Raw genomic sequence first — 22,394 nt, 5'->3', positions numbered from 1 at the left:
CATACTTAACAGAGGCTTCTAAACAGAAAGAAAATTATCAAAAGAAAAGTTCTGGAACACCAGGAAAGAGTGAAAGTATAGATAAATAACAGTATGTGTCCTCTTTAGGTTTCCAAAACTGTTTCATGACTGAAGCAAAAACTGTATTATTTGATGTTCTTATAAAATACAGAGAAATCACAAACACAATTGTGTTTTAACAGGGAAAGAAGGCTTTACTCATTACTCTGAAACTGTTGAGATGTTAACTCTGGTGTGCTTGAGAATCCTCAAAAAAAAAAAAAAACCACTAAAAACTACTGCACATAAAGATAGGATTTTTAGGACTGGGAAGGTGGCTCAGTGGTACAGTGCTTGCCTTGCATGACTGAGGCCCTGGGTTAGATTCCTCAGCACCACATAAGCAAAAAGAAAAAAGCCGGAAGTGGCACTGTGGCTCAAGTGGTAGAACACTAGCCTTGAACTGAAGAGCTGAGGGACAGCACCCAGGCCCACATCAGGCCCCATGACCGGACCCAAAAAAAAAAATAAAAAAGAAAGCTGGAGTAATTTACAGAGAAATGGGAAGAAGAAAAGAGAAGTGGAAAAGAAAAAAGAAAAATAAAGGGCAAAATTAAACTACTATATGTAACCACTAAGTTTATATTAACTTTATATTCAAGTTAGTGATAACTAAAATAAATTTGAAGAAAGAAATGGAGTTCTCCAGTCTACTTCATGTTGAGATTCACTCACTATAGTATACCACTGGTAGAAAGACAAGAAGTAATAAATTAAAAAGAAATAGTGAACCCAGAAAAAGAATCACCCAAGCAAGCCCTGTTTTTTTCTAACAAAGCTTTCAGAATTCACCGGAGGATGGAAAGCTTTTAAACAGTGACTGAAATAATGAATATGTAAAAACAAAAACAAACATTATATATACAAATTACATGTAAAAATTACTTAAAGGTGGGTGCCGGTAACTCTTGCCTATAATCCTAGCTACTCAGGAAGATGAGACCTGAGGATCATGGTTCAAAGCCAGCCCAGGCAAGAAAGGCCATGAGACTGTTATCACCAATTAACCACCAGAAAACCAGAAGTGGCGCTGTGGTACAAGTGGTAGAATGCTAGCCTTGGGCTGAAGAGATCAGGGACAGCGCCCAGGCCCAGAGTTCAAGCCCCATGACAGACTAAAAAACAAAAACACCTTCAAAACTTATCAGATTTAAACATAAAAACTTTTATGGAAATCCAACTACCAGCCAACCAACAAGGAAACAGAAAAATATCATTTAGGCCAGCATGTGACTACAAAAGCACCAAGAATAAATGGGAAACACTGATAAAGTGGAATTCCTTAGGACTAAGACTTCTCACTCAAGAGAGAACATGTTGGCCTAGAGGAGAATAGCTGGAGGCCATGAGTCTGACCAGGAACTATCATCTAAAGTGTAAAAAGAACACAAGGGTTTCAATAGCTAAAAAACCAATCAGCAGGCCATCAGTGACTTATAATCCTAGCAACTCACGAGGCTAAGACCTGGAAGATCATTACTTGAAGGCAGCCTGAGCAAAAAAGTGTCCACATCTCTTATATATAACCCAGACTGGTCTCCGGTTCACAATCCCTCAGAACATCCTCCAATTTGATATCCTCAGCCTCCTGAATGTTGACATTATAGTATATATCACCATGCCCAGCAAGATGAAACATTTCTAAGTGAATTAGTGATTTTCTTGAATAGATTTCCTAAATGAATTAGTCAAATCAAGTACATGATCAAACACACTGTTAAAGAATCAAGTAAAAAACAAAAACAAACTTAAAAAGCAGAATGTTATGCCAGTAGTATTAGATCATTTACTTTTGTATTCTTTTTTCTATGACGGGCCTTACTGCGCTAATCCAGTCATCTTGATTACATGCACCTAGAAAGAAATGTAAAAACAATGTTAAAACAAAATTAGCAAAAAGCACTATTAACATTCTCTCCAAAGTTTCATCTAAAATATGCTTTATAAATACTTTAGCAAATTCAAGACATACTAAGTCTTTTCTTGCCCTTTTCATTTTCAGAGAGGGTCCTGTGAGTCTCCCAGGCTGGCCTCACACTTGTATTTTTCCAGCCCCCAGGTGCTGAGATTACAAGCCTGAGTCACCATGCCTTTAACAGTCAGGAAAGAGTATTATCATAACTTGCATTGTCATGTTATCGTGACACAAACGAATATTTAAGAGAAACTTCTCTCATTTAAACCCTCAACTCTGTTACAGACCTTCCTTTTACAAATGATAAGACTTAAGGCTTGGAAAAAAAAAAGCAGTAATTAATAAAAAGAAAATAAATTTCTTATATCTGCCTTTCCACAATCATAACTTTTTTTTTTAAAGAAGAAAAATGAAAAAGATGAGGTTAGAGGCATGGCTCAGGAAACAGAGCCGCACCAATGAGTGAAAGAGGCAGATAATGAATGCAAGTTCTTATCTGAGATAGGGAGAATCCACCCATAATGTAAGACCAATTCTACTCAAATGTCTTAACTTTTTTTTGCAAGAAATCATAGCACAGTTGCAGTAAACTAGCTGCTGTTTTTTCACTTCTTCCATGTTTTATGATTCTAATGAAGTAAGAATGGCTGACCAGAAAGAAGTCAGCAGAAAACATGCAGAAATCAGACCAATGTAACTGTAACAAAATTAAGGAAACAGTCTACTTATTTTCAGACACATAAAAATAAATGTCAGCCAGGCACCAGTGGCTAGTGCCTGTAATCCTAGCTACTCAGGAGGCTGAGATCTGAGGATCACAGTTCAAAGCCAGCAGTCCAAAGTCCATGAGACGCTTATCTCCAATAAACCACTAGAAAACCAGAAGTGGCACTGTGGTTCAAGCAGTAGAGGGTTTGCCTTGAGCTGAAGGGCACAGGGACAGAGCCCAAGCCCAGAGTTCAAGCCGGCTCCACCACCGACCAAAATAATAATAATAATAAAGAAGAGTCTTAGACACAAAAATAAATATTTTAAGCAAATAGCACACAAATCTGCACAAGACAATGGATTCTGCATGCAGGATTTTATTTTAAATGTACAAACAAGTGGTGCTGCTAGCTCAAGCCATTAAATGCTAACTACTCAGGAGGCTGAGATCTTAAGATTAGTTTGAAACTTAGAATGAATGTCTGAGAGATTTTCCTATCTCTAATTACCAAAAAAGCCAGAAGCGGAGCTGTGGCTCTAGTGGGAGGGCACCAGCCTTGAGCGAGCAAAAAAAATAAACTCAAAAAGTACCTAGGCCCCAGGAACATCATTTTGTTCTTGTTTTCAAGGGCTGAAAGAACCCAGATCTCATGAACTTTTTAGGGCCTGGGTGCAGTTTCTGAGCCTCTTTGTGCTCTAGGCACTCCACCACTCTGAGCCAAAGCACCATTTCCCGCTTTTTCTGAGTAGTTTATTGGAGACAAAAATCTTACAGACGTTCCTGCTTGAGCAGGCTTTGAACTGCAATCCTCAGATCTCAGATTTTTGAGTAGCTAGGATTATAGGAGTGAGCCACTGGCTCAAAAGTACAAAGTATTTAACGTGAGATTCAATGAAAACACATTTTCTTGGATTAAATCTAATTTTTTTTAAAGATCAAGAAATTTCAAAATCCTTTGGCAGGAGTAGGGAGTACTGTGCAGCAGTGCAACACTTACACATGCAACCCTCAGCTTGATCCCTGGCACACGCAAATTGTTCAGTGGTTTTATTCAGTATCACAGACTGCAACCCCACCCACAAAAAGCATTTTATTATTTTTGCTCAAGGTTAAAGATGGAGTATGTTCATGAGAAAACTATTCTTGTCTTGGTACAAAAGACAGCACATTAATATGCTAAAATAAAAATTTTGATCAAAAATATTTAGTAAACTGATAGACAAGGGATGAAAAAAATATTTTTTTTTGGTGGTCATGGGGCTTGAACTCTGTACATGGGTGCTGTCCCTCAGCTCTTCAGCTCAAGGTAAGCGCTCTACCACTTGAGCCACAGAGCCACTTTTGGCTTTCTCTGCTTTTGCGGTGCTGAGGAATCGAACCCAGGGCCTCATGCGTGAGAGGCAAGCACTCTACCACTGAGCCACCTTCCCAGCCCCAGGATGAAAATATCTAATGCAAGGGGATGGTAAGAAATGACAAGAAGCTGGACACCAGTGAGTGGCTCACGCTTGTAATCCTAGCTACTCAGAAGGCTGAGATCTGAGGATCATTGTTAGAAGCCAGCCAAGGCAGGGAAGTCCCCCACGAGACTCTTATATGCAATTAACCACTCAAAAATCCAGAAGTAGAACTGTGGCTCAAAGTGGTAGAGTGCTTGCCTTGAGCTGAAGGACAGTGCCCAGGCTCAGAGTTCAAGCCCCATGACCAACCAAAAAAAAAGAAATGCTTACTATTTCTTATCAATAAGTTAAAGATCAACAAGTTCAAGTAGACTGAAGTCCACTAAGAATAGTTTTTTAAGTTAACTAGAAAATATGTATTACATGATCCAGGGATTAAAAACAGGTGAAAATGGGCTGGGAAGGTGGCTCAGTGGTAGAGTGCTTGCCTTGCATGCATGAGGCCCTGGGTTCGATTCCTCAGCACCACATGAGCAAAAAGAAAAAAGCCGGAAGTGGCGCTGTGGCTCTAGTGGTAGAGCGCTAGCCTTGAGCTGAAGAGCTGAGGGATAGCACCCAGGCCCAGAGTTCAGGCCCCACAACCGGACCCAAAAAAAAAAAAAAAAAAAACAGGTGAAAATTAAAGGCCTCAATCAATTTGTAGGTGTCAACATGTCCTTCCTATATATATTATTTAATTTTATAAGCAGCTTAAGACCATCCTATTATACTACCCATAGTAACTTTCACCTCTAAAATTTTAGCAACATTGTAGCTAAAATAATAGTTAATACTCAGTAGCAACAATCAGATTACCTAAATCAATTGGTCCTTCTCTTAATCCATCTAATTCATACAGTCTTCCATTAACAGGAACATAACTGACAAAGTGAAAAGCATCTTCTTCTTTGGCTGATGTCTTTGCATCAAATTCAAACATTTGCTGTCTATAGTAAAGAAACCAGAGAGAGATAAAGCATCAGAAAAGAATTAGGTAAAACAGAACAAAGAAGAGAAGAGTACATATTTAACACGAGGTGAGAGAGGAGCACATATTTAACACGGGGTGAGAGAGGAGCACATATTTAACACAGGGGGAGAGAGGAGCACATATTTAATGGGGGGGGACAGGGAGAGGAGCACATATTTAACAAGGTGGGAGAGAGGAGCACATATTTAATACGAGGGGGGGAGTACATATTTAACATGGGGTCTTTACCTGGCAAAACTGTTGTGCACTTGTCGAATCACATCTGAATTGCTCAATGCCAATCCTTTCATCTAAAACAATTTTAAAAGTAGTCTATTAAAACAAGACCTATCACAGGTCACTTTAGGATCAAGAAAAGACCATACTCACGGCTGCATCAAAACTTTGTGAAAACTCCTTAAACTCTGATAAGGTCTCTCCTAAATGGACATCTTGATGAGTACAGTTCAATAACACACTCACGATGGCTTGGGTAGCACATGCATTGTTAATTACCTACAAAACAGACATGTGAAAATACAATGAATTTGTTTACAAAAATGTTTTACCTGTTGACAATAACCCCTACATGATGAATTTATTATATTTAATTCAAATTATCAGTCTTAAACATAACAAACATCTAATTTCTATTCTTGTCTGTTTTCAGAAATTTGTTGCAATTCCCTGGAATTGTACATTTTAGGAACTAAGAAAAACTAAGTCATCCATAATATTAGTGACAGCCAATCCAGCTAAAAAAGGCCAACTGTCCCAACCTAAAACATAGTTATGAAAGAACCTTTCCTTGCCACTGTCACAACTGTAATCCTAGCTACTCAGAAGCTGAGATGTGAGGATCACAATACGAAAGCCAGCCCAACTAACCACCGAAAAGCTAAATGTGGCCCTGTGGCTCAAGTAGTAGAGCACTAGCATTGAGCTAAAAGCTCTGAGACAGTGTCCAGGTCCTGAGTTCAAGCCCCAGGACGACCTTTTCCTCCCCTCCCCCCCCCCGCCTAAAAAAAGAACTTGTCCTCCCCCTCCTCTATTCTTCACTTCTTCCTCCACTTATTCCTGCCTTTTTCACCCCTTAATTCAGTACCCAGCACAAGCTCAAGCTCACATATGTGGCTATCAGGGAGGTTCTGCAATACCCATATTAATTTGATCTAATAGGGGTATATTGTTGCCCATGTACTGTTTTTACTCTATCACATAGTACTGTCATTCAGCTGTTACAAATGCACATTTAACATACTAAGTGAACCTTATACTCTACCTAGAAGAGAAAACATTTGTTAGCATCTGCTAGGGACCACGTAGTTTTCTAAGGCTCTTTACAAATTCTTTTAGTTCCTCCACAAACTATGATGGAGTAGTTCTTATCCTCTTTTACACTGTGGGCTCGGGGGCATAGACAGGTTAAGAAGCTTCCCATGAAATATATAACCAAGAGTTGATCAGGATCCAAATTGAGATATCTAGAATCAGCATATGGAGCCATCATGCAGTAGAAACTATGGGCAATGGCTTTTTTCCACACTCGACAGCACCTCTGCTGTGGGAGCGTCAAGTAGAAAAGAATCCAAGATGATGAAAGTGAGCACCTTCCTTCTCTGCTCTGTGGCCAAGGTGATTTCTTTTAAATGAAAAGAAGAAACAGAGAGAAGAATCCAGCTGGGTACTATGAAGCCAGACATGAAAAAGATTTGAAAATATTTAAAACAAGCTACTCTTTTTCCCAACTTTTTTGTTTTAGGGAATATAGTTAGCACCAAGATATACCATAGTGCTAGAGCTCTTGACTAGTATGCATTAGGCCCTTCATTTGTCACACAAAAAAGCTATTAATGTAAGACATAAAACTTTGGAAGTGGCGCTGTGGGGCTCAAGTGGTAGAGCCTTAAGCTGAAGAGCTGAGGGATAGCGCCCAGGACCAGAGTGCAAGCCCCACAACCGACCAAAAAAAAAAAAAAAAGTGTAAAGCTTTATTGTTCCTATGTCTAAGTCATCTGATATATTTTAAATGTTTCAGTTTTACTTTCTAATATAATAAATATCAACATATAATCCCATAAAAAGCTCTTTGACTCAGTAATCTCTAAGTGTATAAAGGAGTCTCAAGACAAAAAAGTTTGAGGACTGCCACATTAAAAGCACAAAGTTCCTGGACTCTAGAGACTGTACAGAGACCATACCTGCTTGGCAAAAAATATTGTTTCAAGTCTGGAGTCCTGAACTACAGAGCCTGCTGGTTCTTCTCCTGGCTGCCATTTGAAAAGGAAAATTAATCCATGAACGGGCCTACAAAATAAAAAAGAAAATTAGTGACATCAAATCCTTCATAACCCATTATTAATATATTAATTACAGCCAAGCATCAGTACCTAACGCCTGTAATCCTAGCCACTCAGGAGGCTGAGATCTGAGGATGGTGGTTAAAAGACAGGAAAGTCCATGAGACTCTTCCAACTAGCCACCAAAAAAACAGAAATGGAGCTGTGGGAGGAAATGGGACCAGTAGCCATTATCTTTAAATTACTGTTTCCTTTTCTTTTTTTTGGTAGTACTTGAGTTTGAACTTAGGATTCCTGCCTAGGAATTCTACACTTTTTGCTTTGGTTACTGTTTGAACACAAGCTCAAATTGCTCCGCCAGTATGAACCACACTCTTCCTGCACATGACACAAAGGACAGTTTGGTTACTTTTGCTGAGACTGTAACTCAAACTCAGTATCTAATGCTTTCCCTCATTGGCTGGTGCTTGACCCCTAAGCCACTCTTAAAACATCACAAGCCTCACAGTTTTGGGTTTTTTTGGTCAGTTGTGGGGCTTGAACTCTGGGCCTGGGCGCTGCCCCTCAGCTCTTCAGCACAAGGGGGAGGCTCTACCACTTGAGTCACAGCACCACTTCTGGTTTTCTGGTTACTTGGAGATAAGAGTCTCATGGATTTTCCTAGACCACGCAATCCTCAGATCTCAGCCTCCTGAGTAGCTAGGATTACAGGTATGAGCCACTGGCACCCAGCCCAAGCCTAGCTTTTTAATAGTTAAGAAGGAACTTCACAAATTTTTTGCCCCAGCCAGCTTCAAACCACAACCTCATGATCTCCTAAGCACTGTGAGCCACCCTGCCCAGCTCCCATTTTTCCTTGTAAAACCTTATTCTAAGGTCCCAAGAACACGTTCGCTCAACCAAGAAATGCCCCAGGTCCTCCATCTGCAGGCTGCAGGGTGGTGAATGCTTGATAATATGGAGGTCCAGGGAAGTCAGACTCGAGAGGTGATGAGGAAGGGGAAGATTCTTCCTGTTATTACTACATTTGGAACTTGTACTACAACTTTTCCAAGAAGCAGTTATTAAACAAGCCTGACCAAATGCACACTTCTTACGATAAAATGTGTTCCACATTCTAATACTACTTACCTATAAGTGAAGTTTCTGAAAAATCATCCAACTAGTATACTGTGAATATATCTGTATTCCCAGTACGCTCATGGCTCTCACAGGTTACCTACCCATGGGCCTCAGGTTCATGGTTATAATACTGGAACACCTGGGGCTGGGAAGGTGGCTCAGTGGTAGAGCACTTGCTTTGCATACATGAGGCCCTGGGTTCGATTCCTCAGCACCACATAAGCAAAAAGAAGAAAGCCGGAAGTGGCGCTGTGGCTCAAGTGGTAGAGCGCTAGCCTTAAGCTGAAGAGCTGAGGGACAGCGCCCAGGCCCAGAGTTCAAGCCCCACAACTGGACCCTCCACCCCACCCCCCCCACACAAAAAAATACTGGAACATCTCCTGTTCCTTAACGTTAAAAATATGCTTAAAGAAGACAATGTATTTGGCCTGAAAGTCTGAAGTATAGGTATTTTATTTCAAAACAACTTGAATTTTACTTACTTTAATTTTTCAAAACTCTCAGGCTCTAAACTCCATATTTCTTCTACTTGGGCCCCACGGCAACCTAAAAACAAAATAATTTCTTTAGAAACTAACTCACTTTTTCCTTTACCACCAACTAAAAAAGCCTCAAAGGGTCAACAAATGCAGCAGATACTCACTAGACACTACGTTGAAAAGTATACAACTTGGGGTGGGGACCAGGAGGGAAAAACTGGGAGATAGTGAGGGGAGGGATGATACTGTTCAAAAAATGTACTCATTACCTGACCTATGTAACTATAACCCCCCCTGTACATCACCTTTACAATAATAAATTAAATAAGCCAGACAGATACACAAATTCATATGAGAAAAAGTGATAAAGCTCATGGCCAAATTCTATTACTTCTCATTACATTATTCTATTTTTCACAATCCTATCGTTTCCATTACATTAGCACCCTATGACTGTTCCTTTTCTCTCTCAATTCTAGTGTCTTCCTCCTCTATTGTTTCCCCTATCCTATCCTTGCCCTCTTTTAAAAGTTAACCATGTTGGGTGCTGGTGGCTCACGCCACCTAGCTACTCAGGAGGCTGAGCCAGCCCCAGAGACTCTTATCTCCAATAAACAACTCAGAAAAACAGAGGTGGAGCTGTGGCTCAAGCTGTAGAGCACTAACCTTGAGCAAAAACGCTCAGAAACATCATCCAGGCCTTGCCTTCAAGCCCCAGCACAAGAAAAATACTTTGGAGGAATTCAGATTGTTGTCAGTGCTGTTTTCCCACAGAGTTTTGACCATTTGACTGACCTTTCCCTTCACCAAGTCTACCAAAAAGAATAGGGAAGGCCCAGCTTCTGCACCTCCCACAAAGACTACCTGCTCCAGATGCTTCCCCAACCTCATGCTTTTAGCCCATGATACAAATAAATGATTTTTGCTGGTGATCTGACTATAGGAGAAAACTGGATTGACAAGCCCTCAAACAATCTCTTTTTTTTTTTTTTTAATTTTTTTATTTTTAAATGGGGCCTGAACTCTGGGCCTGGGTGCTGTCCCTCAGCTCTTCAGCTCAAGGCTAGCACTCTACCACTTGAGCCACAGCGCCACTTCTGGCTTTTTTCTTTTTGCTTATGTGGTGCTGAGGAATCGAACCCAGGGCCTCTGGCATGCAAGGCATGCGCTCTACCACTGAGCCACCTTCCCAGCCCTTAAACAATCTCTTTTAAAACAAGGCCACACAAGCCGGGCGCTGGTGGCTCACGCCTGTAATCCTAGCTACTCAGGAGGCTGAGATCTGAGGATCGCGGTTCAAAGCCAGCCCGGGCAGGAGAGACCCTGAGACTCCTATCTCCAATAAACCACCAGAAAACCGGAAGTGGAGCTGTGGCTCAAGTGGTAGAGTGCTCGCCTTGAGCTGAAGAGCTGAGGGACAGCTCCCAAGCCCAGAGTTCAAGCCCCACGACCGACAAAAAAAAAAAAAAAAAAAAAACAAGGCCACACAGTTTTGAGACCTGAACTGGCAGGTCTAAAATGGACACAATATTAGTTTGTATTTTCTTTTTTTGCTAGTACCAGTTTGAACTCAGGATCTGGCGCCTCCTGGCTGGCACTCTACCACTTTCCACGGCTGGAACCATGCCTTCCATCTCTGCTTTTTGCAAGCTATTATGGAGATGGAATCTAGTGAACTTTTCTGTTCAGTCTGGCTTCAAACCACCATCCCACAGATCTCAGCTTTCTGAGTAGGTAGGATTATAGGCATGAGCCTCCAGTGCCTAGCTTGACCCTAATTTCTACTCCTCAACTGATACTCCAGATTTCCTTTCTCAAGTCAAAGCAGAGTCAGCAAAATTACTATGCATCCTGCTGTACCTAGAGCCAAGAAAAAAAGAGAAAAATACCTGACCTCCTATAAGGAGATGAACAGATGTGATATTAACTTGTCAGGCAGGTCAGGCTAATTAGTGTGAGGGAATGACCTATTTGTGTGGAAAGGAAGTACAGGCATTGTTAGGAGACATTTTTCAATGGATGGCTGTTTCTGTCCTTCTGAGAGGAATGACTGGCTTTGCTTGCGACTATGTTTTCAAGGACATTCAGATAGTTCGGAAGTGGTACTTGTCTAGAAGAATAGAGATGTTTACCTGGAGACAAAGGTTGAGTAGGTTTGCTAAGACTGGGAGCTTCCTAAACTCAGAATTTCTCAGCTATGACACAGAATCACTTTGTGTAAATACAGAATCTATCTAGGTCCATTTCCTTCCCCCCCTTGGAGAACAAGGGGTTGATGCAAACATGAGTGTCCCCTGTCCCCTGTGCTGTATAACAGGATCCTTTATCTTTAAAGCAGAAGTTGTCCAGCAGCATCTTTGAAATTGGCAAACCAACTTGTTAGCTGGAAAGCATCCTAAGTTGTCAAATTTACCCTAACTTGTATTTCCTATTCTTTTACATCTGTAGAATCTGCAATGATGTCACCTCTCCCATTCCTATGTTTTCTTTCTTTTGATCTGATTAATCTGGCTAGAGGTTCACCAAATCTTCTCAAAGAAACCTTAATTTTCTATATTTTCTCTCTTGTTTCAATAACTTTAATTCTGATTTTTATTATTACTTCTTCCTACCTGCTTAACCTAGGTTTAATGTGTTCTTCGTTCTCATTCCTTAAAAAGAAATTTGAGCCTTTTGTCTATGAGGGGGAAAACTAGTCCTTATTACTTCCCCTTAGTGAAAAGTTTATAATTCTGTCTTTATTAATAAACTATCAGTTTGTTTTGGCACATGTATGTATTCTGTGAGTGTGCATCATAATTAAAGCATAAACGTTTTGTCAGCTTCTTAGTTTAAAAAAGAACTTTTAAGCTGCTGCTAGTGGCTCATGTGTGTAATACTAGCTACTCAGGAGGCTGAGATCTGAGGACTACAGTTCAAAACCAGCCCACGCAGGAAAATCCCTGATACTCTTATCTCCAATTAACCACAAGAAAAGCTTTCTCTGAGTATAAGAGCTTAGGGACAGCATATAGGACCTGAGTTCAAGCCCCCAACAGGAAAACTTTTTTTTTTTTTTTACTTCAAAAGGTTCTTTTGGGTTTTTTTTGTCCAGGAACTGGATAGAAAAAAGAATTGGAAATGATTGGAATAAGCTGATTTGTTTTTTTCTTTAAGTATCTGATTGTATGCAACTACAAACAGTTAACATTTTTGCAAAGGTCTTTTCCTAATGGAGCCAATTCATTAGCAGCTATTGTTTTATTTATAATACATTTAGATGCCCCAAATGCTTTTATGTATTACTGTCTTACAACTTTACTTACATCATTTTCTTTTCTTTTTCTTTTTTTGTCAGTCTTGGGGTTTGAACTTAGGGCCTAGGCAATGACTCTCAACTTTGGTTCTCAAGGTTAGTGCTCTACCACTTTGAGCAACACTTTGGGGTTGGGTCATTGGAGATAAGAGATAAGAGTCTCACAGACTTTCCTGCCCAGGCTGGCTTTGAACCGAGATCCTCAGGTCTCAGCCTCCAGAGTAGCTAGGTTTATAGGGACAACCTAAATCATTTTCAAGACCTAAGTCTTCTGTACGTATCAAATTGCAAAACTAGCTGACAATAGAATGATGGTTTTTTGGGGGGGGTTGCTGTAGTTTTTGTCAATCCTGGGGCTTCAACTCAAAGACCTTGGGGGCTGTCTCTGAGCTTATTTTGCTCAAGGCTAGTACTCTACCACTAGAGAATCCTTGCTTCTGGCTTTCTCTGAGTAGTTTGTTGGAGTTAAGAGTCTCACTTATTTTTGCTGTTCCTGCTGGCTTTATACTGTGATCCTCAAATCTCAGCCTCCTGAGTAGCTAGGATTACAAGTGATCCACCAATTTTAAAATAAACCTATTGCTACAATACTTGCGAAGGCCAACTTTTAAAATATCATAACAGCTAAGGTTTTGATTAAACCTAGAACTATCTCAAACTTAGTTTATGTGCAAAACTGACCCCAAAATTGAACCTGTTCTTGTAACTATACATTACCAGCCACCCTGGATAGAAACCAGAGTCATTTTCACTTCTTTTTCCCCACATCCACTCAGCAGTCCGGTTGATTTCACTTCCCTTTGATGTAGGAGAAATATACTACTACTCAACCTCTACTGGAAGGTTGGCAGCCCTGAGAACTCCTTCTTCAATGTAGCATGCTATGGATGTATTCCTGCTCCAAAAGCAAGGAGAGGCGTTTCCACATGCAAGAGATGAATGAAACACCGCAAAGTACTGACTCTTCCTTCTCCTCTCCACTGCCCTGTCGTCAAGCCAGGCACTTCACTCTCACCATTTTAAGATTCAGAGACATCTTGTCAGTGAAGTGACAAGCTCCTCACCCCTTCCACTCACTCAAGGCACACCACACCCATTAGCACATCTTGATTTCCGAAGCCATCTCATTTCATTAAGTACCCAGTGACAACCCGGCGATCCAAAGGATACAACATGGCCTCAGTTTACCCTTTCAACTTCAGATCCAATTACTCTTCCTCACCGTGACAGCTTTTTAATCTGTTGCTTCCTAAACTGTTTATGTGTAACCAACAGCACTACAGTTTACGCTTTTCCTTTTTGCCCGTGTGCCTCCAAGACCTGAGTTCTTTTGAGTATTTTCTGCACGCTCTTAACGTAACAATTACCCAGATCTGTCAGTTCTTCAAAGCATTATTCACAATAAAAATGCCGAAATCCTTAACCGTGTGCCTGAGGCGAGCCACATGTAGTAAACGTGACCGTAAACGTTCGCGGACGTGCGCCGGGACACCTACAGTAACGTTTGTCACTCCAGGTGGACGTCCTGACAAAATAGCCAAAAACCGGTAACCGAGGGGGAGGTGACGAAGACACGCCCCCGGGCGAGGCGGGGCGCGGGAGGACGCGGTCCCGCGCTGCCGACCTGCGGGGGGGGGGGGCGGGGGCCGCGGCTCCGGGAGCGAAGCACGTGGCCTCCGCGCGAGAGCCCGACCCGAAGAAAACCCCGAGGGCCGGAATCCGCCGCGCGCCGGGCGGCGGGCGCGGGAGGGGCGGCGGGCGCGTGGGCCGCGCCCCGGGGGTCGCGCGCGGCCGCCCCGAGGCCGCCCGCCCTGAGGGAACACGCCCCGGCGGGCCTCGCGGGCTCCTTCCTCGCAGGGCTGGGGGCCGGAGCGCCGCACCCGGCCGCACCGGCGGGGGGGGGGGGAGGCGCACCCCCCGGGGCACCGGGCGCAGGGGGAGCCCGCGGGTCCCCGCCGTCGCGGGCGCGCGGCAGGGCACGAGCCGGCCCCGACCCGCGCCTCGCGCCGGCCCCCGGAGCGACTGCCGAGCGGGCCGAGCGCGCCCCGGCCCCGCAGCCAGGCTCCCGCGCGGGGCGCGCGCCTCTCCCGTCCCCCCGGCCCAGGACGCCCCCCCCCACCGCTCGGTTCTCACCGAATCCTTTAATGAGCTCGGTGAAGACCCCGGGGTCGCTTTCCATGAGGCACCACTCCCCCGCATTGCTCGTCATGGCCCCGGCCACACACCGCTCCGTCCACCGCCGGCTCTCGAGCAAGCGGCCCCTCCGGTACCGGTACCGCCGCCGCCGCCGCCGGCCACCGACCTCGGCAAACCCGCCGCGGAGCTCGTCAGCCTCACGTCACCCCGCCTCCTTCCCGACAGCCTCCGGGCGCCACCACCTGCAGCGCGACGGAGCGCGGGAGGACGCTCTAGCCACGGGAGAGACGTCGAAACGCCTTCGCGGCTCCGCACGACCCGTAGATGACCCGGAAGGGACGGGCCCTATGGGGAAAGGGCGGGGATTCCGCGCGCGGAAGGAGGCCACATCCGGGATTCTGGGCTATCTAGCGAGGGCGGGGCTCGAGGAGAGAGGCGGGGCTCGCTCGGAGACGGAACCGCGGGCGTCGCGGCGGGGGTGGGGCCGAGCTGGTCGCCGCCCGTCAGGCCGGCAGCTCGGGTCGTTTTCCGTCGCTGCGCAGGGAGCGTTTCGCGGGCTTCGGGGCCGGCTTCCGGGCAGAGGTGAGGAGAGTGCGGGAGCCGGGCTTGGGCAAGGGGATGTGGGGACCTTTGTGCGGTCTGAGAGACACCGAGGACGCGCGCCGCGGCCAACGCCTCGCCGCTGCCCCACCCGCCGAGTAGCGGAAGCGGTGGGCCGGGCCGGACCGGACGCGGCCGTTCCGTGCCGGTTCCTGCCCGAGCTCGGGCCCAGGCCGCTCGCCACCGCCACAGCCCCGCGCAGCCCGCGGGCCGGCGGCCTGCCCCGCCGCTCCCCGCCCCCCGTCCTCCCCTCCTCTCCCCCCGGGCCCCCTGCCGGGCCCTCCCCTTCGCCCCCCCACTCCCCACGGCGGCTGCGCGCGCACCGGCGTGGTCGCCCCTCCGCCCGGGTTTGGGGAGGGGGTCTGTGCGCGGAGCTGCAAGGCCCAGTTGATCTCCGGCGCGGGGAGCGGGAAGGTCTGTCCCGAAAGCTGTAGCCCGGGGTCCGGCATGCGACGACTTAAACGAAGTTGAGATTCCATTAAGGCTAGGTGAGGAGGTCAACCGAAAATGGCTGTTTTTCCAGGGCCTTGGGCTGTCGCGTGTGGAAACGGAGTCCCTGTTCTCAGGGTGGCTGGCAGGTGTCCCAGAGTCAGGAACCGGCGGCCGAGCAATCTGTGAAGCCGCGGTGAACGTGGATTTTTTTTTTTTCTCCTCGGTCCCGGGGCTGGAACTCAGGGTCCGGGCGCTACCCCTGAGCTGCTCGGTGCAAAATGCTAGCCCTTGAGCCCCTTCCGAGTAGTTGACTGGGGATAAGAGGCTCCCACGGACCCTTCTGCGCTGGCTGGCTTTGCAGCATGATTCTCAGATCTCAGCCTCCTGAGTTAGGGTTACAGGTGTGAGCCGCCGGCACCCGACGGAAAACCGAAAAACAAAGTCGCTTTGTTGTAAAACGAAAGACAAATGTATGAAGCTTGTAGGACACACGTGCTGGAGGAGGTGGGGACTGTTCAAAAGTCTACCCTTCTGATACCTGATTGGAGAAGTTGGACGGTTCCCAGGGCCCAGCCTAATTTCCTTAGGAACCGTTCCTAGAATAGTTGGCATCAGATCTCAGAGCCGTGAGAAGTATTTTAAAAATCTGTAATACTGCTATGAATTTGAAAACATTTTCAGAATAATTTGATGTCCAGGTTCACATGGTACTTCCTATTGGAAGATCACACTGAACATTTACCCATTGGGACAACACAGAAGTAATCAAAAAGGGAAATTAAAATTTCCTTAATTTTGCTGACTTAATTCAGTACTAAGAATTTACAGCAAAAGCTGGTTTATAGATCTTGAGAAAAGCAAGACCAGACAAGACCAGGCCCACACCCATTGGCATTCAATTGGTCTGCTTCTAAAGAGCCCTGCGTCTGTCTGACACTCTTCCTCACCCTGAGGTATTGAAGCACACAGGACTAACCGCTGATTGCCCCATAACCATTTGCATAGAACAGGTATTTGAACTTGGGACTCCTGTTTCTGTAGTGTGACTTCTTGCCAACTCTCTTACTACTCACTCATCCATGCCAGTCAGCCCTGACTTCATTATAAAAGGATTAAGCTACACACTTATTTGGGTTTGGGGGGTAAGTGTATTTTTAAGTAACATATTATGAAGAATCATTGGAAAGCTGCCCAGGTGTATAAATTCTAGAAAAACGTGGGGAAAACAGGGAATCATTAAAATTATTACTACTTCTTGGAGTACTAATGAACTTGAAGCAGAAGTGGGCCTGGGCACTGTCCCTCAGCTCTTCAGGTCAAGGCTAGCGCTCTACCACTTGAGCCACAGCGCCACTTCCGGCTTTTTTCTTTTTGCTTATGTGGTGCTGAGGAATCGAACCCAGGGCTCCGAGCATGCAAGGCAAGCACTCTACCACTGAGCCACCTTCCCAGCCCCAGAAGTGCTATTCTTATGTGATGTGTTTTACTAGTTCTACTATTTTGCATTTTCAGTTAAATCAAGGACAAGAATGGACAATGTATTAAATATTGGAAATGTTACCATGCTTTTATACTGAGATCTTTTTAACTTCATCGCAAAGTTTTGGTTTGTACAGACTGTTTAAAATTCTTTGGGAGAATGTGCTTGAAAAGATTAGAACAACCCAAAGAAGAATCAACTGTTTTAATCTATTTTTGTTGCTGTTAACGTGCATTTGCAATCCTTGATTATTCAGTAGTGGATTAGCCAGTGACCAGTCTTTGACTTTACTCACTGCCTATCTGCCTTCAAAACTATTAGGATGAAGCTTAAGCTTTGAAAGGAGAGCAGTATTGACAGCTGCAGAAAGAACTTAGGTTTCTGTATGTATCTCATGTTTCTTTCCAAAAGCAAATATAGAAAGTATACACACAGCTAGGTATCATCATACATTACACATAACTTAGACCATACATTATACTGCTGCCACTTGCACTGTGCTATTTAAATTACTTTCCAAATGTACTTCACTTAGCCAGGTTTTCTCTTTTTGTTTCTTTCCTTTCCTTACACTGGAGTTTGAACTCAGATCCTTATCCTACCATTTGAGCCTCATCCTCAGCCCTTTTTGTTTTTCTTGGTGCAGGGTTTTGAGGGTGGGTGGTAGAGGAGGGCCTAGTACTGAGGTTTGACTGCAGAAGCCACACCTCCACGCTTTTTTTTTTTTTTTTTTGGAGGAGAGTGTGGTCATGGGTCTTGAACTCTGGGCCTGGGCACTGTCCCTGAGCTCTTCAGCTCAACGATAGCACTGTACCACTTGAGCCACAGCACCACTTCTGGTTTTCTTAATAACAGATAAGAATCTCAGACTTTCCTGGCCCAGCTGGCTTTGACCAGTGATGCTCAGATCTCAGCCTCCTGAGTAGCCAGGATGACAGGCATGAGCCACCAGCGCCCAGCTTCCACACCTTTTATTATTTGTTCAGTTAGAGTCTTGGTTCTTCCACCACCACAGGCCTGGGTCACTATCTCCCTATTGGACATTTTCATTAATTGCTTAGATGACAATATGCACCACTCTATAGGATTTGTTTTGCTGGTTAAGATGGCGGTCTTAATCTTCTTGTTCAGATTGGCTTGAACTTTAATCCTCCCAGATCTCAGCCTCCAAGGAGCTAGGTGTATAGGTGTGCCTGGTTATTTTAAACCTTTTAACTTAAAAAAATTGGAATAGAAACCCGATAATGTTAAATTTATTATCTTACATTTTAAAATAATTATTTTAAAGTCAATACATTGGCTCTTAGTATATTCACAGAGTTGTACAAGCATCACCACTGTGTAATTTCAGAGCATTGTTAGCTCGGAAGAAATCCCTTCCATAGCAGATACTTGCCAGCTTCCCCTCCTCCTGGCTTTCAGCAACCACTAGGTTTTTCTTTCTATAAAATTGCCTATTCTGGAAACATACAGTATATGGCCTTTTCATTCGTGTATGTGACACATACATTTCAAAATGTATGTGTCAGTACTTGATCACTTTTTTTTTTTTTTTTTTTTTGGCTGTACGTGGGGAATGGAACTCAGGGCCTAGACACTGTCTCTTAGCTTTTTGAGCCATAGCTGTACTTAATTATGGATGACTCTCAGAGCTCAGCCTCCGGGGCAGATAAGATTACAGGTGTGAGCTGCTGGCCTCCAGCACTTTATCTCATTTTATTGCCAAATAGTACTCCATAATGTGGATATAATGCGTTTTTTAACCCATTCTTTGGTTGATAGACATTTTCATTTTTCCTCTTTTGCTATTGTGAATAGTTATGACAAGAACATCTTGTCAAGTTTTTTTTTTTTTTGTCTTTTCTTTTTTGGTACTGGGGATCGAACCCAGGACGTTGCACTTGCTAGGCAAGCGCTTTGCCACTGAGCTACATCCCAGCCCAATCTTGTCAAGTTTTTGTAAAGACACCTGTGTTCACTTTTCTTGAATATATAGGATAATTCCTGAATCACATGGGAACTATACATAACCTTTGGAGGAGCAGCTACACTTTCCTAATCATGACTACATCATTGATATTCCCTTTAGCAGCAGATCCTTATTACCAACACTTAATAATATTGCCATACCAGGGTTTCAACTTAGGCCTCAAACTTGTTAAATGCACCAGCCCTTTTGTATTTTATTCTTTTTTGTTTGTTTTTGCCACTCAGGGCCTGGGCACTGTCCCTGAGCTGCTTTTGCTCAAGGCTAGCATACTACTGAGCCACAGCACCACTTCCAGCTTTTTCTGTTTTTGTGGTACTGAGGAATGGAATCCAGGGATTTGAGCAAGCACTCTACCACTAAATCACATTCCCAGCCCCATGTATTTTATTCTTGAGATAGGATCTCCGTAAACTTTGCCCAGACTGATACTCAAGATCCTCCTACCTCTGCCTCCTGAGTAGTTGGATTACAGGCATATAATTGTCTTCTGTTTAGTCTTTTATTTGCAGTTCTAAACTGACAAGTTGAGTGGTCTTATTGGGCATTAGTTGATCTGTGGCTTAGTGAGATGGAAAGGAAGAAACGGAATAATAGGGAAAAACTGGCTGGTTAATTTAGGGTTGTTTTTTTCTAGGCTAAAGTAGGAAAACTTGCAGCCTCAGACAAATTCGAAACTCCTGTTTTCAGGAAATACTGGTGTATTTATTTTGGCATTTACTCCATTAAAATTTTTCAATTTGTGCAGGACGTCAGTGGCTCACACCTGTAATCCTAGCTACTCAGGAGGCTGAGATCTGAGGATCATGGTTCAAAGCCAGCCTGGGCAGGAAAGTCCATGTGACGCTTATCTACAATTAACCACTCAGAAAACTGGAAGTGGCCCTGTGGCTCAAGTGGTAGAACTCTACCCTTGAGCTGGGAAATCGCCCAGGCCCAGAGTTCAACCCCACAACAAAAATAAAAATTTGTAGCCTGGCACCAGGCTCATGCCTATAAATCCTAGCTATTTAGTTGGCTGAGATCTGAGGATTACAGTTTGAAGCCAGCCTAAGCCCAAAAGTTCGTGAGATTATTTCCAGTTAACCACCAAAAAACCTGAAGGCTCAAGTAGTAGAGAGCTAGCCTTGAGCACAAAAGCAGTCTCAATTACTCATGCAGCATGAGTGACTGAATTTTAGCTTAGTCTGGTACCTTGAGGCCTAACTTAGGCAATTAGAACATGGTACTAGCCTTGCATAATTTTTACTTAACAAATGGAATCTATTTGAAAGTACAAGGGTTATGTTTAAGAAATACTTTTAAGCATTTTTGCCAGTTTTGTTTTTGTTTTATTGGTCCTGGGGTTTTAACTTGGGGCCTGGACACTGTCCCTGAGGCTTTCCACTTATGGCTAGTACTCTACCACTCGAGCCACAGCGCCACTTCCAATTTTCTGACGATTAACTGAAGATAAGAATCTCGTGCACTTTCTGCCCTTGCTGGCTTTGAACTGTGAACCTCAGATCTCAGCCTTCTGAGTAGCTAAGATTATAAGTGTGAGCTACTAGTGCCCAGATAACAGTTTTTAAATTGTATTTTGCTGCATGTTCTACCAAAAATATTAAATATCTTTTTTTTTTTAGTTTGAGAAATATTGTTCTCCGGTGACATTTTTACTCCATTTTTCATTGCAACTTTTTTTATTGTATTTCTATTATATACACATTATTGTGGTTTATAAACTTATAGTAAAACCTTGCTCACAATGTTTTTTTTCCCCCAATGGTGTTAATTTTTTTATTATAAAGATGACATTCAAAGGGGTTACTGTTACATAAGTTAGGTAAAGAGTAAATTTGTTTTTGGACAATGTCAACTCTTCACATTGGTTTTGTTGTTTTGTTTTTCTTTTTCTTTTTTGCCGATTGTGGGGCCTGAACTCTGGGCCTGGGCGCTGTCCTTCAGAGCTCAAGGCTAGGGCTCTTCCACTTGAGCCACAGCACCACTTCCAGCTTTTTCTTTTTTTTCTTTTTTGCCAGTCATGGGACCTGAACTCTGGGCCTGGGTGCTGTCCCCCAGCTCTTCAAGGCTAGCACTCTACCACTTGAGCCACAGAGCCACTTCTGGCTTTTTCTGCTTATGTGGTGCTGAGGAATCGAACCCAGGGCCTCATGCATGCAAGGCAAGCACTCTGCCACTGAGCCACCTTCCCAGCCCCACATTGGTTTTTTTTTTTTTTTTTTTTTTTTTTTTTTTTTTTTTTTTGTCGGTCCTGGGGCTTGAACTCTGGGCCTGGGCGCTGTCCCTCAGCTCTTCAGCTCAAGGCGAGCGCTCTACCACTTGAGCTACAGCACCACTTCCGGTTTTCTGGTGGTTTATTGGAGATAGGAGTCTCATGGTCTTTCTTGCCCGGGCTGGCTTTGAACCGCGATCCTCAGATCTCAGCCTCCTGAGTAGCTAGGATTACAGGCGTGAGCCACCAGCGCCCGGCTCCACATTGGTTTATTTTTAAAACAAGTTATAGAAAAAAAATAATGTGCATATGTCATAAACAAGTGATTCAGAAAACTAACATTCAAGCTATTTCATTTTCTTAACTATGTGGTACTCATTATTTTAAAATAGTGGTGGGTCTTCTGGGTACAGAAGAGGATTATTTTTAATGATGAAACCTGGTTCTTGCTCTCAAGAGAACCAAAGCTGTATTAGATAGAGGTGCTCACAATGAATTTTAATGAAAGGAAAACAGTAACAGGTTGGGGGATGTGTATTGTAGAGTTTGGATTGGGACCTTTAAATCCCACCACTTGAGCCTTGGGGAAGGAAAACAGGTGTAGTCAGACCATCTGATGAAGTAGCATTTCCATGTTATTTATGTAACAAGTTGAATAAGGTGAAATAGACATGTTGAAGTACCACCCAGAGTAACAGTTGAGCTAAGGAAGAGGCCTGTAATGTTAAATAAGGCTCAAAATAAAAGTTTCTCTTGGAATTGACTTCAGTCTCAATTTCCTTACCCTTTGCTCCCTCTCAGCTCTGTATGCATACTTGCCCTATGAGGGTAAAGGAGGTATCTGTCCCCATTTCCTGTCATGTCCCTGCCCCCTCCACCCCCATGTCCCCCTTCCCCCATCAGTCAGTGTTAGCTGGATTCTGTAGGCTTGTTTTGTTCCCTTCTTTCTGGAATTTTGCTTCCTAGATTAACCCCTTTCTCTACTGTGTCTTCAGTTCTCCAGACTGAATATTGTGACAATCTGCAACCTCAGTGTTCTCTCCCTAAAAAAAACAAAAAGATTTTTCCTGTAGGTCCCAGCCCCTCTCACCTTCCTTCATAAATACACTGTGATTGTGCTTCTATAAAAGTAATCTAAGCTAGATTCAGACCTGTAATCCTAGCTACACCAGAGGCTGGAGTTAAGATTCCCAGAGATGGGAAGCTGGTCATGGTTGCATGTGCCTGTAATATAAAGCCTAAAGTACGCAAATCA

The 22,394-nt window shown here is 43.9% G+C and overlaps 2 protein-coding genes and 1 non-coding gene across 8 annotated transcripts in view; 1 reads left to right on the top strand and 2 right to left on the bottom strand.

Annotated features, from left to right (window-relative positions):
• Uchl5 (ubiquitin C-terminal hydrolase L5) overlaps window positions 1–14,657 on the bottom strand; it is a 28,855-nt gene extending 14,198 nt beyond the window's left edge. For 2 of the 5 annotated variants that reach the window (XR_011376348.1, XM_070041905.1), the window contains exons 1-7: window positions 14,423–14,657; window positions 8,998–9,061; window positions 7,295–7,400; window positions 5,484–5,609; window positions 5,343–5,404; window positions 4,940–5,070; window positions 1,851–1,914 (exon numbers count right to left, since the gene is read on the bottom strand). Coding sequence is in view for 4 of the 5 variants with exons in the window: in XM_070041905.1 (XP_069898006.1) it covers window positions 1,851–1,914; window positions 4,940–5,070; window positions 5,343–5,404; window positions 5,484–5,609; window positions 7,295–7,400; window positions 8,998–9,061; window positions 14,423–14,498 (629 nt within the window). In the remaining variant the exon portion in view is untranslated. Of the gene's footprint in view, window positions 1–1,850; window positions 1,915–4,939; window positions 5,071–5,342; window positions 5,405–5,483; window positions 5,610–7,294; window positions 7,401–8,997; window positions 9,062–13,656; window positions 13,759–14,422 lie in introns of those variants that run through there. The other 3 variants (XM_070041903.1, XM_070041904.1, XM_070041906.1) reach the window with 3 other exon arrangements.
• On the bottom strand, window positions 13,091–13,221 carry LOC138841250 (small nucleolar RNA U109). The gene has a single exon (XR_011376362.1). It is a non-coding gene; the product is annotated as a small nucleolar RNA U109 (small nucleolar RNA).
• Window positions 14,658–14,892: 235 nt separating the features above from the next.
• The window catches only part of Ro60 (Ro60, Y RNA binding protein), a 30,009-nt gene continuing 22,507 nt past the window's right edge, over window positions 14,893–22,394 (top strand). The window contains exon 1 of one of the 2 annotated variants that reach the window (XM_070041901.1): window positions 14,893–15,007. The gene's annotated coding sequence lies outside the window, so the exon portion shown is untranslated. Of the gene's footprint in view, window positions 15,008–15,412; window positions 15,514–22,394 lie in introns of those variants that run through there. The other variant, XM_070041902.1, reaches the window with a different exon arrangement.

Source organism: Dipodomys merriami, unplaced genomic scaffold (genome assembly GCF_024711535.1).
Source record: "Dipodomys merriami isolate MVZ:Mamm:240054 unplaced genomic scaffold, mDipMer1.0.p SCAF_31, whole genome shotgun sequence".
NCBI lineage: Eukaryota > Metazoa > Chordata > Mammalia > Rodentia > Heteromyidae > Dipodomys > Dipodomys merriami.
This window is presented reverse-complemented; position numbering and strand designations above follow the sequence as displayed.